The sequence below is a fragment of the Callithrix jacchus genome, chromosome 2 (genome assembly GCF_049354715.1).
Source record: "Callithrix jacchus isolate 240 chromosome 2, calJac240_pri, whole genome shotgun sequence".
NCBI classification, from domain to species: Eukaryota; Metazoa; Chordata; class Mammalia; order Primates; family Cebidae; genus Callithrix; species Callithrix jacchus.
This window is the reverse complement of record NC_133503.1, coordinates 77,070,810-77,090,958: the sequence shown is the minus strand read 5'-3', so window position 1 is coordinate 77,090,958 and position 20,149 is coordinate 77,070,810. Positions and strand designations below refer to the sequence as shown.

Genomic DNA, 20,149 nt, shown 5'->3' with positions numbered 1-20,149 from the left:
AGTGAAACTCACGTCTCAAAAAAAAAAAAAAAAAAAAACCACCAACAACAACAACGGCAATGGGTGGAGAGAAGGTGAATACAGAAACATGGTCGATCCTCCAGGGGACATTTAACAACTGATGCTATTTTGATCTAATATACTTTTGAAATATTTCACTTTAAATTGGAATTTTCTTTTAAAGAAAGGGTCACACTGTGCTTTCCAGGCTGTAGTTCAGTGACGCAATTATAGCTCACTGCAGTCTCAAACTTCTGGGCTCAAGCAATCTTCCTGCCTCAGCCTCCTGAGTAGCTGGGACTACAGGAGCGCACCACCACACCTGACTTACACTGGAAAATATTTTCTCATGAACATATGTCACTTTCCAGGATAAACCAATGAAGACCAAGGATATCAGAGATAGAGAGAGCCTACTTTTGGGAACAAAATATTTTATTTATAGAAAAAGGCCTCCTCATAATATTTGCATTTACATCTGTATATGATTTAAAATTTCACATAACTTTGCAGTCTGAATGAATCTTTAATGGCCTGATTTAAATAATTCTAACTTAAAGCCTCTTAAAGCTCTATTAAAAGAACTTATGCCTTATGATTAAATGTTTAATTCATAAAAACACTAAGCCTAACTTTTGTCTGATGTTTTATAATTTTTCTATGATGTAATTACATTTGCCAAATGCTCTAATTTTTCAAATTTCCCTTTATTGAGTACTCAGTTAATAGAAGTTAACATTAAAATATTATATTAGACAGTAAAATCCTGAATATTATATTTGTTCAAGTATATTCTCATTAAGCCTTCCAAGCCTTCAATAGCCAGACACAGTAATGAATACATTGAGAACATTATACATTTTAAGAAAAATGTTCCTTAAAATTTCATTCATTAAGAATTTATAATTAGCTAGGCATGGTGGTATGTGCCTGTGTCCTAGCTACTTGGGAGTCTGAGGTGGGAGGCCGAGGCTCCAGTAACCTGTGCTAGTGCCACTGTACTCCAGTCTGGGAAACAAATTAAGACCCTGTCTCAAAAAATATATAAATAATGAAGGGAAACTCAGAGCCACAGTAATTTCTAGAAAATACATTATCAACCCTAAGAGAATGAAACACCAGCCACTCAAAGAAAAACATTCTCAAGAATTCTTTAACTCTGACCTATATCACTCACCATAAAAATCCAGGTCTCCCATGCCATCCTTCTTCCCCAAGTCTCTAATTTGTGTATGGCTCTAAATTTCCCAGTTCCTGAGGAATTTTTCTTCCATCCCTTCCTCTAGTGCTAAAACTCTTGCTCCGAATCTCTAGTACTCATAGTCAGACATCTAAAAAATAACTTATCTTCTCAATGTGTTCTTCCATTACTTCCTGAAGACACTGCTTCCACTATGGTCCTTTTAAAGTGGTAAATGTTTTCTCTCACACACTCCTCCTACTACTAGGCCTAGAGATAAGTCAGTGTCCTTTCCATGTAATTTATAATCAATTCCAAACCATTCTTTTCCTCTCCTCCCTAAAAACTTCCAGCTTTGAATCTCAGATCATCAGATCCTACTGTCCTTTCCTTATGCAAAAATCAATTACAGAAACCAATGAAGGTTAATCCCCTCACTTCTTAAATATTTTAATTATTGGCTTATGAATACCCTAACATTACTTCTGTCAGGTTTTGTAATGACATTAATACTTATGTAAATGATTCTTCTGATATAATGGCCTCTCAAATTCTTAATCTCTTCTTTAAAGGTCTTATCCTCTACTTTATTTTACTCACTCACTTCCACGGTTTGTCACCAGAAACCTTGCCTCAGAAATAACTATAAGACATTCATAATCTCAATTTCACGCATCCCATTCTTTTGTCAGCCCTCTCTTTCTAGTTTACTCTATCAACCAGACTCCCAGAATCTATCTATCATCTCACAATGATTCTATCATCTCTTTTCTATCCCTTCCTTCTGTACCCACCATAAATTGTTTTAAATTACATAATCACTCCTTTATAAATACTCCCTGAATTCTCCTTATGCTCATTTTATTATATTTAGTGGATGAATAAGTCCAACTTTTTGCTTATTTCATTTCTACCCCCATAGCTGAGTATGATTGATGAATAAAACGTAACTATCACCAACTTCAGTTGGACTCCCAAAGCTGCCTAGGAACCATAATATGTTACTGTAGACCATTCACTGTCTCCTTTCTTCAGATGCAAAATATAGTCTTCCTCATCTAAACTCTCAACTCATTATCTTGTTTTCTGTTTTACTGAGAAAACAAAAGCAGTAAGAAAATTTCCACTAAAAGCTAGCACATCAATCCACTTTTTATTCTCAACTACATCAAGGTATCTGCCTATACTCTGCCAGCCAAAACAAAAAATATCTAAATATTTCCTTAGAGAAAGGGACATAGCACTTCTACAACTTTTCATACAGTGTCTGGCATGAAGTCAAAAATTACCAATGCTGGAGACTGATGTCAACAAGATGGCCACTAGAGTTTACCTGACAGTTATCCCTTCAATAAAAAAAGGAGCAAAACAATGAATAAATGGCTATATTTTAACAATAGTCACCGTACACTGGATAGCACCAGGGGAGTGACAAAATCCTCGAGGAGCCCAGAAGCCCAGGATAGTTAGAGACCAAGGCCTTTGCCTCTGTCACTTTGTCTCCACACCTAGGATCAGCTCAAAGTCAGGAGAACTTTGGTATATAGGATAAAGGCAAGGTAAAGACCCCAAGCAGTCCCCATAGCCACCAGATGCCAGAAATCCTTGCTACAGGGAGACCCCAATCTTCACAGACCCCAAATCCAGTTTGGAGAGATTCAAGAGTTCGCAAAGCTGCACTGCCCCAGAGTACAAGCCCACATTATGCATGCCCCACATCCACCATCTGAGTGGCTATGGCCCAATGCCATCTTGAAACCAGATCCACTGCCAGAGCTCATCCTGCCCTGCAGGCCAGCAGCTACTACTTCTCTCCATTCTTGAGACCCTACTGTCATTCCACTATAGTCACACGGGTACCTGCAGCATCAACACACCAGACACACAGAATCTAGGCCCGAAGAAAAAGCCAAGACCCGGAATCTAAACCCATGTAGCAATATGCTTCCCAAGAATAGGCAGACCTGCACAGCATGAAACTGATAAAGAGCTGGCTGGCCCACCATGTCCTAATATGCAAGCCTAAAAACTAGCCCAGTGACCCCACCCCTAGCAAAACCACAACAGCAGTGTCAAACTCCCCAGTCTATGGCACTGAGGCAACTGCAGACACTGCTAACAAGGATTATAGCTGAAGAAACTGCATAGAGACCATACTACTGAGTCCACCCAGGACAAAAGTCAATGTACTATAATCAAAGACCACCCTAGAATCCATCTATAGAAAAAAAATGTCTCCCTATGAAAGCTACACCATAAAATAGAAAAAGCATTCAACTAGATGCACAGATATCAACATAAGGAACACAAAACACATGAAAACCAAAAATGAAACATGACATCACCAAATAAATAAAGTAAGTTAGGTCTGCAACAGACACCAGAGAAAAAATATTTTAAAAATGCCTTATAAAGAAATTTAAAATAATGAGGTTAAGGAAACTAAGCAAGACACAAAGAAATACAGAAAATTAATTCAATAAAATCAATAAACAATTCATGATCTGAATGATATATTCAACAGAGATAAAGATAAGAGATAACCAAACAGAAACCTTGGAGCTCAAGAATTCAATGAATGAAATAAAACTGCAACTGAGAGCTCAGCACACCACCTCAAGCAGAAAAATGAGTTTCTGAACTTGAAAACAGGTCTTCCGAAATAAGCCAGTTAGAGGGTTTAAAAAAAAAAAAGGAACAAAGAATGAAGAAATCCTGTTAAGACTTACGGGACACCATTAAGTGAACAATTTTTTGCATTATAGGGGTAATCAGAGGGAGAAGAAATTGAGAATGACACAGAAAGCCAATTTAATGAAATAACAGAAAACATCTCAAGTCTAGGGAGAGATAAAGACATCCAGATAAAGGAAGCTCAAAAATTCTCAATTAGACCACTCAAAAAATACTGAAACACATTATAGTCAAACTGTCAAAAGTCAAAGACAGAGAGAGAATTCTAAAGGCTGCAAGAGAAATGTATCAGGTAACATATAAGAGAACTTCCAATTATATTATCAACACATTTCTCAACAAAGCTATCCTTCAGAAGTAAAAGAGAAATAAAGACCTGGTAAGACAAAAAAACTGAGGGAATTCATCACCAAGAAATGCCTGTAGGAGTGCTATACCTGGAAACAAAATAATTACATCATGAGAACATGTGCAAGTATAAAACTCACCAGTAGAGATAAGTTTATAATCATTCTCAGAATACTGTAATGCTGTAACGGTGCTATGTAAATTTTTCAGTCCTCCAGTATGAAGGCTGAAAATCAAAGTGGTTAAAAACAGCAGGAGCTACAATTAATGGCTAAGAAACATCCAATAGATAAATGTATACATTAATACAACAGTATAAATTGTTGGGGAAGACAAAAAACATTCTGGAGTAATTTTGTGAGACTGATATGATTTGGCTCTGTGTCCCCACCCAAATCTCATGTCACACTGTAATCCTCATGTGTCAGGGGAGGGATTTGGTGGGAGGTGATTAGATCAGGAAGCAGACCTCCTCCATGCTGTTCTAATGACAGTGAGTTATCAAAGTGTGTGGCATTTTCCCCCTTACACTCTCTCTTGCTCCACCATGGTAAGACATGTTTGCTTCCCCTTTGCCTTTAACCATGATTGTAAGTTTCCTGAGGCCTCCTCACCATGCTTCCTGTTAAGCCTGTGGAAATGTGAGTCAATTAAACCTTTTTTATTCATAAATTACTTCCAGTCTCAGGAAGTCCTTACAGTAGTGTGAGAATGAACTAATACAGAAAACTGGAACCAGGAGTGGGCACTGCTTCAAAGATATCTGAAAATGTGGAAGTGACTTTGGAACTGGATAAAGGGCAAAGGCTGGAACAGTTTAGAGGACTCAGAAAAAGACAGAAAGACGTGGAAGTGTGGAACTTCCTAGAGACTTGTTGAATGCTTTTGACCAAAATGTTGATAGTGATATAAACAACAAAGTCCAAGCTGAGGTGATCTCAAATGGATATGAAGAACTTACTGGGAACTGGAGTAAAGGTCACTCTTGCTATCCTTTAGCAATGAGACTGGTGGCATTTTGCCCCTGCCCTAGAGATCTGTGGAACTTTGAACTTGAGAGACATGATTTAGTATCTGGCAGAAGAAATTTCTAAGTAGCAAAGCATTTAAGAGGTGACCTAGCTGTTTCTAAAAGTGTATGTTCATAAGCATGAACAAAGAGATTACATTTAAAAGAGAAGCAGAGCATAAAAGTTTAGAAAACTTGCAGCCTGACCATGTGGTAGAAAAGAAAAATCCATTCTCTGGGGAGAAATTCAAATTTGCTGCAGAAATGTGCATAAGAGGAGCCAAATGTTAATAGCCAAGACAATGGGGGAAATATTTCCAAGGCAATTCAGAGTCTTTCAAGGCTGCACATTCTATCACAGGCCCAGAAACCAAGGAGGGAAAAATGGTTTTGTGGGCTGGGCCCAGGGCCCCACTACTCTGTGCAGTCTTAGGACATGGTGCCCTGTATCCCAGCTGCTCCCACTCCATCCCAGAGACAGATTTCCCTATGCTGTTCTTGTGATAGTGAGCCCTCACAAGATTTGCTCATTAAAAAGTATATGGCCCAAAGGGGCCAATGTACAGCTCAGGCCATTGAATCAGAGGCTACAAGCCCCAAACCTTGGTGGCTTCCACATGCTGTTGGGCTTGCAGGTACACAGAAGGCAAAACTTGAGTTTTAGAAATCTCTGCTTAGATTTCAGAGGATGTATGGAAACGCCTGAATGTCCAGACAGAAGTCTGCTACAGGGGCAGAGCCCTCACAGAGAACCTCTACTAGGGCAGAGTGGAGGGACAATGCAGGGTTGAAGTCCCCAGAGTCCCACTGGGGCACTGCCCAGTGGAGCTGCCCACTGTCCTTCAGACTCCAGAATGGTAGGTCCACATGCAGTCAATGCCAGCCCATGAAAGCAGCCACAGGGGCTGTACCCTGCAGAGTCACAGGGGCAGAGCTGCCCAAGGCCTTTGGAGCCCACTCTTTGCATCAGTGTGCCCTGGATATGAGACATGGAGTGAAAGGAGATTATTTTGAGGCGTTAAGATTTAATGACTGCCCTGCTGGGTTTCAGACTTGCATGAGACCTGTAGTTGATTTACTTTGGTCAATTTCTACCATTTGAGACAGGAGCATTTACCCAATGCCTGTACCTCCATTGTATCTTGGAAGTAACTAAAACTTGTTTTTGATTTGACACACTCATAGGTGGAAGGGACTTGCCACGTCTCAGAAGAGACTTTTGACTTGGACTTTTGAGTTAATGCTGGATTGAGTTAAGATTGGGGGACTGCTGGAAAGGCATGATTGGTTTTCAAACGTGAGAAGGTCATGAGATTTGGGAGGGGCCAGGAGTGGAATAATATGGTTTGGCTCTATGTCCCCACTCAAATCTCATGCCAAATTGTAATCCTCATGTGTGAGAGGGACCTAGTGGGAGGTAACTGGATCATGGGGACTGATTTCCCTCACGCCGTTCTCATGATAGTGAGTGCCACAAGACCTGATGGGTTAAAAAGTGTGTGTCATTTCCCTCCCTTCCTCTCTCTCTGTCTTCTCCTGCTCCACCATGGTAAGGAGTGCTTGTTTCCCCTTCACCTTCCACTATAATTGTAAGTTTCATAAGACCTCCCAGTCACGTTTCCTGTGAAGTCTGTGGAATAGTGAATCAATTAAACCTCTATTCTTCACAAATTATCCAGTCTCAGGTAGTTCTTTATGACAATGTGAGATGGAGTAATACAGTGACCAAAGTTAATTTGCTATCGGCTTAAAATAGTGTATTGTAACAAGACTCTTTATGCTAGCCCTATGGTAAACATAAAGAAATTATATCAGATACACAAAGTAGAAAGAGAAAGGAAACAAAGTATAGCACCACAGTGAGCCATAAAACCACACAGATGAACAGAGAAAGAAAGATACAAAAAAAATCTATAAAACAACCAGAAAATCATTAACACAAAGGCAGAAATAAGTCCTTACCTATCAATAACAGCCCTGAATGTAACTGGGTAAGTTCCTCCAATTAAAAGTTATAGAATGGCTGAATGGATAATAAAACCCAACTGTATGATGCCTACAAGAGACTTGCCTCACTGCTAAAGACAAACATAGATTGAAAAGGGATAGAGGTTGGGAGCAGTGGCTCACGCATGCAATCCTAGCACTTTGGGAGGCCAAGGCAGGTGGATAACTTGAGTCAGGAGTTCAAGACCAGCCTGGCCAATGTGGCAGAATCCTGTCTCTACTGAGAAGTACAAAACTTAGCTGAGTGTGGTGGTGTCCGCCTGTAACCCCAGCTACTCGGGAGGCTGAGACACAATAATAGCTTGAATGAAGGAGGTGGAGATTGTAGTGAGCCAAGATCGCGCCACTGTGCTCAAGCCTGGGCGACAATGCAAGACTCTGTCTCTCTCTCTCTCTCACTCTCTCTCTCTCTCACACACACACACACACACACACACACACACACACACACAAAGTTAAGGGATAGAAAAAGGCACCCACACAAATGGAAACCCAATACAAACAGGAGTAGCTATACTTAAAGTCAAAAGCCATAAAAAGAGAAGAAAAAGGTGATTTATATAATGATAAAGGGATCAATTCAACAGAAAGATATAACAGTTATGTGTTATTTATGATATATATTGTATGATCATTATGTAATATATAATTGTGTCATATTTATATTTACAGTATATATTCACACACACACACCCCCAACACTAGAGTGCCCAAGTATGTAAAGCAAGTATCATTAGATCTAAAGGGAGAGAAAGACTATAATACAATGATAGCAGGGAATTCAAACACCCCACTTTCAGCCATTAAAAGACCTCAAAATATACTACAAAGTTACTGTAACAAAAACAAAACAAAACAAAACAAAAAAACAGACCAAGAGAGCAGAATGGAAATCCCAGAATTAAATCCATGCATCTACAAACAACTGATTTTCCAAAAACATGCCAAGAACACATAGAAAATGGATATCTACTTGCAGAAGAATGAGCTAAACTCCTACCTCTCACCATATACAAAAATCAACTCAAAATGGATTAAAGACTTAAATGTGAAACCTGAAACCATGAATCTACTGGAAGAAAATAAAGAGAATGCTTTGCAACACTATGTTAGGCAAGGATTTTTAAAATGAAGACCTCAAAACACAGGCAACAGAAACAAAAACAGACTAATCTGAATATATCAAACTAAAAAGTTTTTGCACAGCAAAGGAAACAACTGACAGAATGAATAGACAATCTACAGAAACAGAAGAGAATAACTGCAAACTATACATCTGACAGTGCACTAATATCCAGAATATATTAGAAACTTAAAAGCAAAAAAAGAAAAAAAAAAAGCCTGATTAAAAATGGGCAAAATAGCTCAACAGACATTTCTGAAAAAAAGACATAAAAATAGCCAACAGGTATATGAAAAAACATTTAAATAAACTAATCACCAGGAAAATGCAAACCCACACCATAACAAGACACCACTCCATTCCAGTAAAAATGGCTAGTACTAAAAAGACAAAAAAAAAACAAGTGTTGGAGAGGATTTCAGGAGAAAGAAACACTTATACACTGTTGGTTGGAATGTAAATTAGTAGTTATTATGGAAAACAATATGGAGCTTCCTAGAAAAATAAAAAATGGAACTTCTAGATGATCCAGCAATCCTAATACTGGATATATATCCAAAGGAAATAAAATCAGTATGTCAAAGAAATATCTGCACTCCCATATTTTACAACAGCCAAAATATAGACTCAACCTAAGTGTCCAAAAATGAATAAAGAAAATGGGGTATATATATACAACAGAATATCATTCAGCCATGAAAAAGAATGAAATCCTGTTATATGAGCAATATGGATGGAACTGGAAGATACTAGGCTAAGTGAAATAAGTCAGAGAGACAAATACTGCAGGATATATGTGGAATCTAAAAAATAAAAAGTTGGTCCCATAGAAGTGAAGTAGAACAGTGGTTATCAGAGGCTGCATGGGGAGGTGGGAGGGAAAGATGAGGAGAGGTTCGTTAGGGGGCACAAAGTTACAACAAAATAAGAGAAATAAGTTCTGGTGTTCTATTGCACAGTAAGATTACTATGGTTAACAGCCAAGTATTGTATATTACAAAATAGCCAGAAGAGAGGCTTCTGAATGTTTCACCACCAAAAAAAAGATTAAATGCATGAGGTGATGAATATGGTAACTACCCTAATTTGTACATTACGTAACACATAACTGTATTTGAATACCAAATTGTACTCCATAAATACATAACTATAATGTATCAATTAAAAAGTTAAAAATTATCAACACTGCTGGAAATGGGACCAAATAACCTAAAACCAATAGGAAAAAACCTTACTATATATGTTCAGTATGTTCAAGAAAAAGAAAAACAGATGAAGGATTCAACCAAAGAACTAGTATCTATGAAACAAAAATAAAAATCTAGAATTGAAAAACTACAATTAAAACTTAAAAATCCATGAGTGGGGATTTTAGACTAGAAACAGCAGAAGACAGAAATTCACAAATTAGAAAATAAGTCAGTAGAAAATGGGAGATAGAAGCATAGAGAGAAAAAAAGACAGAAAGATGGAAAACAGTGTAAAGGAAATATGAGACCAAAGAAAGCAGGAAGGAGGAAAGAGAAAACAGGAAAGAAGCAATAATTTAAAAAATAAGAATTTTCCAAAATTGATTAAAGATATCATATTAGGGCATCATGAAGACCTATAAACCCTAAACAGAATAAATCCAAAGAAAACCACACCTAGCATCACTAGACACAACTGCTGAAAAGCAAAAAGCAAGAAAAATCTCAGAAGCAGTCAGAGGAAAAACATATTAACTGCAAAGGAGTAACAATAAAACTGATTACTGACTCTTCAACAAAACAGAAGCAAGAACATGGTTAAACATCTTTAAAATGGTACAGAAAAAAACTGTTAGAACTATATATGTAGAAAAAACAACCTCCTAAAACACTGCTGTAAAGAATTAAAGAAGACTAAATAAATGGAAGAATATAGATGTTTACCTATTGACAGATTAATTATAACAACAATGTCATTTCACTCTGAACTGATTTGTGGACTTAATGCTATCCTAATCCAAAGCTCACAGCCTCCCACAGGCTTTCTTGTATATACCTCTGTGTGGAAACTGACTATCTGAATCTAGAATTTACACAGAAAGGCAAATCAACAGTGATAGACAAGACAATCTTGAAGAACAAGCCTGAATACAAGCCTTAGTTACTCTACTGAATACAAACTCATGCTATCACATATCAAAACACACAGCTTAGGCCTAGTGTGGTGGCTCATGTAATCCCAGCACTTGGGGATTTTTTTTTTTCCATCATCTTTGCCTTTTAATATAAGATTTGGTTTCATCATTTCTGAATGTAACACATTTCTTCTAAAAATAGAGCTCTCTGCTTGTTCTGAAACTTCTCAGCATTCACTGGGAGGTGAAGGGGAATAAGGCTGACTGTAATTCTGGGGTGATGTTGCCAGTTTCAAAGTCATAGATAAACTTTTCAAGGGATCCTGGATGCTCACAGCAAGGATGAGTTCATTTCAAATCCATGGTACTGAAGAAGCATGACAAAGCGTTTCAAGACCCCAGCTGTGCCTGGCGTGGACTCCTGAACGCATTACCGATCAAACAGGGCACCACACAGCAGCAGCCCCTCTCCCAGGAGGTACAGAAGACAGGGTGACCCTGCACACATCTACCAGATCACCTGAGGTCAGTTTGAGATTAGCCTGGCCAATGTGGTGAAACTCCATCTCTAATTAAAAAAAAAAAAAAATTAGCCAGGCACAGTGGCATGCACATGTAGTTTCAGCTACTCAGGAGGCTTAGGCAGGAGAACTGTTTGAACCCAGGAGACAGAGGTTGCAGTGAGCCAAGATCATGTCACTGAACTCCAGCAGGTGACAGAATGAGATTCTGCCTCAAAAAAAAAAAGAAAAAAAAATGTGATGGGTTTCTCATTAATTTTAAAATTACTAATAAATATTTTTTAAATTAAGAAAAATGGATCTTGAATTCTACCTCACATCAGAAGTAAAACTCAATTCCAAGATGAATTGTAGGTCTAAATTTGAGAAACAAAACACCAAACTTTCAGAGGAGAAACAAAGAACATCTTCACAATTATGAAGCAAGGAAAGATAGGATTTTTTTTTTAAACAGGACACAAAAGGCCCTAATCAAAAGGGGACAAGTTGAGAAAGGAATTTCTCTTCCTCAAAAGATGCCAATAATAGAGCAAAAAGAGCTGAGTGTACTGGCATATGCCTGTAAACCTTGGGAGTCTGAAGCAGGAGGATCTCTTGAGCCTACGAGTTCAAGTCTGGCCTGGGCAACACAGGAAAACCCCATTTCAAAAAAAAGAAAGAAGGAAGGAAGGAAGGAAGGGAGGGAGGGAGGGAGGGAGGGAGGGAGGGTGGGAGGGTGGGAGGGAGGGAGGGAGAGAAGGAAGGGTGGCACAGTGGAAATAGATATTGCAATAAACATACCACACAAAGGACTTCCATTCAGAATTCAAAAATAATTTTTACAGATCAATAGAAATGATATAGACTTCATCATTAGTAAACAGGGAAATGTAAAATAAAATCACAATGAGCTAACATAATGTAATCAGCAGTAGGTAGCAAAAATTCAAAATAAGCAAACAATAAAACACAAATATCAAGGGTTATCAAACATGTAGAGCAACTGGAACTTACTATACACAGCTAATGGGTATTAAAATTGGCACAACTAATTTTAGAAAACTGTTACAATCTCCAAAATTTAAACATGCACATTTCCACCACAGCCACACCTTGCTTAATGATGGTGATACCTTCTGAGGAATGCATCATTAGATGATTTCATCATGGGAACATCATGGAGTGTACTTAACACATATCTAGAAGATGGTATAGCCTACTATATACCTAGTAGGTATATAGTAGGTGTATAGCAATTGGTATAGCCTATTGCTCCTAGTGCACATACCTGTACATCATGTTACTCTACTGAATACTGAATACTGTGACACAATAATCCACTGTTGACCAAAACAACTTTATGTGGCATGTGATCATGATTTTATTCCTAGGAATATGCTCAACAGGAATAAGCAATAAGGATATAAACAGAACAGAATGTTAATAGAAACTATTATTTATAATACTAAAAATTAGAAATCGGCCAGGCATGGTGGCTCATAACTGAAATCCCAGCACTTTGGGAGACCAAGGCAGGCGGATCACCTGAGGTCAGGAGTTTGAGACCAGCCTGATCAACATGGTGAAACCCCATCTCTACTAAAAATACAAAAATTAGCAGGGCATAGTAGGTAATGCCTGTAAATCCAGCTACTCGGGAGACTGAGGCAGGAGAATCACTTGAACTCAGGAGGTGGAAGCTGCAATGAGCTGAGATTACACCATTGCACTCCAGCCTGGGCAACAAGAACGAAACTCCATGTCAAACACACATACACATACACACACATGAACTAGAAATAACCCAACTATTAACAGCGGAAGGGACAAACAAATCACTATTTGCACACAACAGTATACTGCACAGCAGTGAAAAAGAACACATGCAAAAACAAAGAAAAATTTGGAGATTTGTTAAGTAAAAACGCCTCACAAAAAGATTCTCTCAATAGCAAGCTCAATAAGTGGCAAAACTAACCTATAGTGACAGAAGTCAGAATTGTGATTACCTTTCAAAAAGAAAGTTGATTAGAGCCTTCTGGAAAACTGATATGCTCTATTTTCATCCGAGTACTCACTGCACATTTAGTATATCTTTATTAAAAATTTATTGCACTGTACACTTTTGGTGTATTCTATGCATGTTATATACTTCATGATTTACAAATATTTTTCAACGTGCTGTACATGAATGGTCCCAGAATCAAATGAATTTCAATGCTAACAGTTAAAATATAAACATAAAAAATTAGTTTAAGTGAATTATGGAAATACTTACCAAAAGAGAACCTGATTGCCACTGTATCTCTCATAGCGTGCTCTTGCAGACATTAATCTAACATATTTAAAAAAATTTGAAGATTTTATCTTACATTTTGTTTTTAAAATTCTGTTATAATTACAATAGACAGTGACCAGATCTACCAGGTTGTTTTCACTAAACTACAAAGAGTTTAGAAATGTATGCACATATATATATAATGCAATAATAGATAATATTCAATGGCATCAACCATAATACTCTATGTACGTTATAAAATCTGTCAATTTGCACTAAATAATGTTTTTATTACAAAAAATACAATCTGTCTGGTTCATTACTGAATCCTCAGTGTGAAGAACAGCTACTGACAGAGGCATGTACATACAAAAACATTGCTGAATATATAAATCGGTTTACAATAAAAAAATACTTTGAGTATTACAAAATGCTAAAGTTTCAGTTTTCGTTCTTCTTGATATAATTATTTGGCATACACTAACAGCTGAATTATGTTATACAGGAAAATATATAGTAAATAATAAATCCTTAACAATTATATTTTATCAATCTGGTCCATATCAGAAATTTGATTAATACCCAGGAAAAGTCACTGGATAAGCTGTTCATGATGGGAACACATGTTTAATTGAAATGTTATACAGTTAAATATTTTATAGCACTCTAAACTGTTTTTATAAATACAATCATAATGATCTATAATAAGCAGGACAGATAGCCAGCCCATTTTTTAGAACAATAAAATGGGGTTCAGAAAGTTTATGGGTCTTGTCCTCAGCAGCTTAGGCCAAATCAAGATTCCTGCTCCTTCCACTTTAATACAACACTGTAATACAAGGTACCATACCCAGCTGAAGCATTTGGCATAATAAATACCAATACAAACTACAAAAAGATAACAGGAGTTTTGCCTTTACTAGCTAGCACATCCTCAGCACTGTTTTGTTTCAGGTACTTACTTTTATTTAATCCTCAAAACACCTCAACAAAGATACTATTATTATCCCTATTTTATTGAAGCCAAAAACCACAGCTAAATGTTAGTTCCGACTTAAGGTCCCAGCTAAGAAAAACCGAAATGAGAAAGACAAATTCAGTTTTTACTGTCAGTGTTTTCCCCCCAACTCCAAAATCACCCCTACCAAAATATAAACTCCTGGAAACCAGGGATCTAATCTATATTGTATATTCCAAGGGCTTAAAACAATAAGGAATATAAAGGTGCTTAACAAGTATTTGGTGAATAAATTAATGAACGGCTATACATCATGTGCTCTTAAATACAGAACCACACTTACCTAAGCTGATGTTCCCTGAGATTTGATAATATTTCCATTCCATGAAGATAAGAATAAATAGTATTTAAGTCCTGTGGAACAGAAGAAAAAATTAGATTATTTTTCAAATATACTATTTAAAATATAAGGCACCCCACAATTCTGATTTTAAGCAAACAACTACTTATGGCAGAGCTGTTATCTATGGAAAAATCCTAAAACCTCTGAATTATAAAAGACTGGAAAAGGCCGAAAAGACCTCACTGGGCTCTGAAAGGAACTCCTCTTCAACACCACCAGTGGCCTCTATTCATTGAAACAATGCCAGAATGCAAAACTCATTATTATATATGAAAGCATATTAATGCATTATTTCACTTCTAAGCAGATGGAAACATTTCTTCTTTAGTGGCCTCCAAATATTTAATATCAAATATCCTGGCTGCCATCCTCTAGAGATGACCCAGTTTATCAATATTCCTCTTAAAATATGACTTTCTAAAGAATTTTTCTAAACAGACTCAAAATGACATGATCTACCACTAAATTAAAAAGATGCCCAATGGTACAATCCTATTGTTCACTATGCGAAAGAGGTAGAAAATCTTTCTCTACTCTTCACCCAGATAACTAGGTATTAAAACAGCAACGACAACAACAAAAACCTCAGGATGACATGGTATAACCTCAACTAGGAGCAGTGACATAGCAGAAGAAAGTGAAAACAGTCTACAGATCCCTGACAGCAAATGGTATTGTACCACTGATGTCGTTTAAGACTAAAAAGCAGACAAGTTTAAATTCACTATAAAAAAAGTTACTTCCCATTTCCTATAAGGAATAATGCCTTTATACCAGGGCAAACCACTTCCAAACACTGCCTTCCCACTCTGATATGCAACTGGCCAAGAAAATTATCAGATGATAGCGGGAGTAGTAGGGGAGAAACTAAAGACAACTTGTTTTCCAGTAGGTTAGTAAGACAACACAGAACCATTAAGAAAACCAACAAGCCACATTTTCCTTATCCAGTATATCTCTGATAGGCATTTGGGTTGGTTCCAGAACTTAAAGTACAATAAAAAAAAAGAAAAAAAGAAAAACAACAAGCCATGCATAGTGGCTCACACCTGTAATCTCAGCACTTTTTAAGGCTGAGGCAGGCAGATTGCTTGAGCCCTGGAGTTAGAGACCAGCCTGGGCAACACGGTGAAACTCTGTCTCTACAAAAAATAATTTTAAAAAATTAGCCAGGCTTGTGGCACACCTGTAGTCCCACCTCCTCGGGAGGCTGAGGTGGAGGGATGGCCTGAGTGTGGGAAGAGGAAGTTGCAGTGAGCTGAGATTGGCCACTGTACTCCAGTCTAGGTGATAGAGACTCCATCTCAAAAAAAAAAAAAACAGAGAGAATATAGCAATAATCTCTAATTCCAAAGATCACAATTAGCCACAGTGGACTGAACAACTGAACAACCACGCTTACTTCTGCTAAATCATTACAAAAATAACAGTGAAAAAGATGTTTAAGTATAAAAGAAGGATTTGAATAGGTTAAAAGAAGAAACCATGGCAAATGAGAAAGGTCTACTGCATTTTGGAAGATAGCAGACGAAGCAGTCATATGGTAAACTTTATTTCCAAAGATGGCCACAGAGATATTTATCTCATATGCTCTTTTGCAATGCAGTCTTGCCAGTAACCCATCAAAAATTGGAATCTATATGCCCTCCCCATAGATCTAGGTTGGCTTTGTCACTTGTTCTGACCAAAAGAATGTAATAGAAGTGAGGCTATGTACAAGATTCAAGTACCCTGAGACCGCCAATGTTGTGAAGAAACCCCAGCTAGCCTTGGGGAGACAGAAAGCCCACATGGAATAACACCAAGGTACTAGATATGTAAGTTATGCCTTCTCAGAGCAGCCCAGCTACCAACTGAATGGAATTAAAATAATCATCCCAGTTGAGGCTCTATGGGGTAGAACATGCTGAATGCAGGTAATAAAGAGTGTCATGGCAAAAGCGTGGCTCATAGTGGGCCCACTGAGCCTGCAGATCCACCTAATAATGGTCATTCTCTACTCTCTCAGTTTATAATTCGAATTTATATATTTGGCATTTAAAATACCTGCCACAATGGGTCCATCACCTGTGTGGTAAAAGCCATCACAATGGATCAAGCCAAGTGGAAACCTCTGTCCCATTCCCCAGAACAAGATAATAAATAAAAGACTATTTGTTTTTTCTTTTTGAGACAGAGTCTTCCTCTGTTGCCAGGCTGGAGTGCAGTGGTGTGATCTCAGCTCACTGCAACCTCTGCCTCCCAGGTTCAAACAATTCCCCTGCCTCAGCCTCCCAAGTAGCTGGGACTACAGGCACGCACCACCATGCCCAGCTAATATTTTGTATTTTAGTAGAGACAGGGTTTCACCATGTTCGCCAGGATGGTCTCGATCTCCTGACCTCATAATCTGCCCCCCCACCACTCCCCACCCAGGCAGCTTCCCAAAGTGCCAGGATTACAGGCGGTGTGAAATACCACACCTGGTCAATAAAAGACTATTTCTTCTAGAGGAGCACAGAATAAAAACTAGTGCCAACATTGAAGACTTAAAAGTATGCAGAGGTAATAGTTTCTCTTGTATTCTGTTTAATTCATGCAGAAAGCAGACAGATCCTGAAAAATGACTGTATGAACTATCACAGAATGAACCAAATTCTAGCCCTAATCACAGCTTGCAATCTCAGACATAATACTACATAATACATAATAGATGTGGTGAATGCATTACTTTCCACTCCAGTTAGAAGATCAGAAACAATCTACATTCATGTGGTGTAATATTAACTTACAGTTTTGTCTTAGGACTATTTTATCTCTCAGACTGTCTGTCATAACACAGTCAGTTGGGTTGGGTGCGGACAGACATCTAAACCTCTTGATCTGTTACATATTTTATATCACATTGATTGGACAGAATGAACAAAAGAATGGGCTAAAGGCAACTGGTATCCTAGAGTCCTTGGCAATACACATGTGGCTCCAGAAGATGGGAGATAAACCCTATGAAGACTCAAAAGATCTGCCACTTCCGTGAAGTTTTTAGGGATGCAGTGGTTGGGGCATGACAGGACATCTCCTGCAATATAAAAGTGACTCTGGCTTTAACTCAAGATAAAATAAGAGGAACTAGACCTACCCTTCACCTAAAACAACTAACAACAACAACAAAAGACAAATACATAAAAGATTTTTCGACCGGGCGTGGTGGCTCATGCCTGTAATCTCAGCACTTTAGGAGCAGAGGCTGACAGATCACGAGGTCAGGAGTTTGATACTATCCTGGCCAACATGGTAAAACCCCATCTCTACTAAAAATATAAAAATTAGTTTGGCATACTGGCATGGACCTGAAGTCCCAGCTACTAAGGAGGCTGAGGAAGAAGAATCAATTGAACCCGGGAGGCAGAGGTTGCAGTAAGCCGAGATCAAGCCACTGAGCTCTAGCCTGGGGACAAAGCGATACTTTGACTCGAAAAAAAAAATTTTTTCCGGGCCTGGTGCGGTGGCTCACGCCTATAATCCCAGCACTTTGGGAGGCCAAGGCGGGTGGATCACGAGGTCAAGAGATTGAGACCATCCTGGTCAACAAGGTGAAACCCTGTCTCTACTAAAAATAAAAAAATTAGCTGGGCATGGTGGTGCACGCCTGTAGTCCCAGGTACTCGGGAGGCTGAGGCAGGAGAATTGCTTGAACCCAGAAGGCAGAGGTTACGGTGAGCCAAGATTGTGCCATTGCACTCCAGTCTGGGTAACAACAGCGAGACTCCATCTCAAAAAAAAAAAAAATTTTTTTTTCATAAGACAGGACATCAGGAAATATCTAAAGTGAGGTAAAGATCCACCTGAAAAAAATCATAGTAGTAGTCCTGAACCAGGACTGATTCTTCCCCTCTGGGTGATACTCAGCAATGTCTGGAGTTACACCAGGTTGTCACAATTTTGAAGGAGGAGTGCTACTGGCATCATGTAAGCAGAAGAGATATTGCTAAACACAGCCATGCCCATTCATTTACCTATTGGCTATGGCTCTTTTCATGCTATAAAAGCAGAGTTAAGTAGTTGTTATAAAAATCATCTGGGCCACAAAACCTAAAATATTTACTATTTGGCCCTTTACAGAAAAAGTTTGTTAACCCTGGATAAGAATAATGTCTATATTTTAATTCTTATCAGTTATGAAATGCTGGGAACATTTCTGAAATCCAAGTTCCCAGAGGGCAGCCACCAAGAGACAACTTTACAAATAGACCTTCCTAAGGACAGCAGTCTTGGATCTATTGTATTAACTGTTCTTTTGTTTATTTGTTTGTTTTGACAGGCTATGCTTAAGTTACATTCACGAATGGCCTTAAAAGAAAGACAAAAGGAAAAATCTCTTCAATGGGTAGAGGTGTGAGCAGAAGATACGAGTCATGCCAAAGGATAGCAGCTGCTATAATTTAGATGTGGTTTGTCCCTGCCAAAACTCATACTGAAATTTGATCCCCTCAGTGTAGCAGTGTTAGCAGGTGGGACCTAATGGGAAGTGTTTGAGTGCTGGGGGTGAATCCCTCATGAATAGATCAAGGCCTGTCTGAGGTGGCAAGTGAGTTCTCACTCTCACAGAAACCTTCCCTGGAGAGCAGGTTGTTAAAGAGAGTCTGGCTTCCTTAGTTTCTCCCTCTTGCTTCCTCTTACCATGTGATCTCTTTTTTTGCAGCATGAACATGGCTCAATGCAGCCCCAACCTCCTGGGCTGAAGCAATCCTCCCACCTCAGCCTCCTGAGTAGCTGGGACTACAGGCACATGCACGTGACACCATGCCTGTCTAATTTTTTATTTTATTTTATTTTCTGTCGAGACAAAGTCTTGCTTTGCTGCCCAGGCTGGTCTCGAATTCCTGGGCTCACCAACTCTGCCTTGGCCTACTAAAATGCTGGGATTACGGGCATGAGCCACTGTGCCCAGCTTGCCATGTGATCTTCTTGCACACACTTGTTCCCCTTTCACTTTTTGCCATGAGTAGAAGCAGCTTGAGGCTCTCATCAGCTGCAGATAGCCAATCTAGAACCTTCCAGCCACCAGAATTATGAAGCAAATAAACCTCTTTCTTTATGAATGAGCCAGCCTCAAGTATTCTGCTACAGCAACACAAAACAGACTAAGACAGTGGCCCAAGGTGAAAATATATGTAAATTCTAGTGCATGGATGTCTGGTTAGGTGTCTGAAGGAAAAAGACAAAAAGAACAATAACAAGGGGGAATGGGATAAAGACACAGGACGGAGACATGGGAATGGTCACAAAGTGTATAAAGATGTTTGTATTCCACACTAATACCCACCAAAAAGCATAAACCATGGAAGAGGCACTGAACAATCATGAAGATAAAATAGGATATCCTAGAACTGGTACAATTAATACATGAGTAGACTGACCACAATGACACTATATAGAGGCTACACATGGGTCCAACAATAATGAACTTCCACTTATCAAGGTCTGTTTAGCTACTGCTACCTCTGAATGTCCAACCTGTCAGCAACAGAGACCAACCATATGAGTTCCTGTTATAATTCTATTA

At 38.5% G+C, this 20,149-nt stretch overlaps 1 protein-coding gene across 45 annotated transcripts in view; it reads right to left on the bottom strand.

Annotated features, from left to right (window-relative positions):
• Nucleotides 1-20,149, bottom strand: part of RAPGEF6 (Rap guanine nucleotide exchange factor 6) — a 240,722-nt gene that overhangs the window by 192,179 nt on the left and 28,394 nt on the right. For 42 of the 45 annotated variants that reach the window (XM_035290921.3, XM_035290932.3, XM_035290926.3 and 39 more), the window contains exons 2-3: nucleotides 14,545-14,615; nucleotides 13,244-13,300 (exon numbers count right to left, since the gene is read on the bottom strand). In XM_035290921.3, the coding sequence (XP_035146812.1) occupies nucleotides 13,244-13,300; nucleotides 14,545-14,615 (128 nt within the window). The remainder of the gene's footprint in view (nucleotides 1-13,243; nucleotides 13,301-14,544; nucleotides 14,616-20,149) is intronic. The other 3 variants (XM_035290925.3, XM_035290929.3, XM_078364890.1) reach the window with 1 other exon arrangement.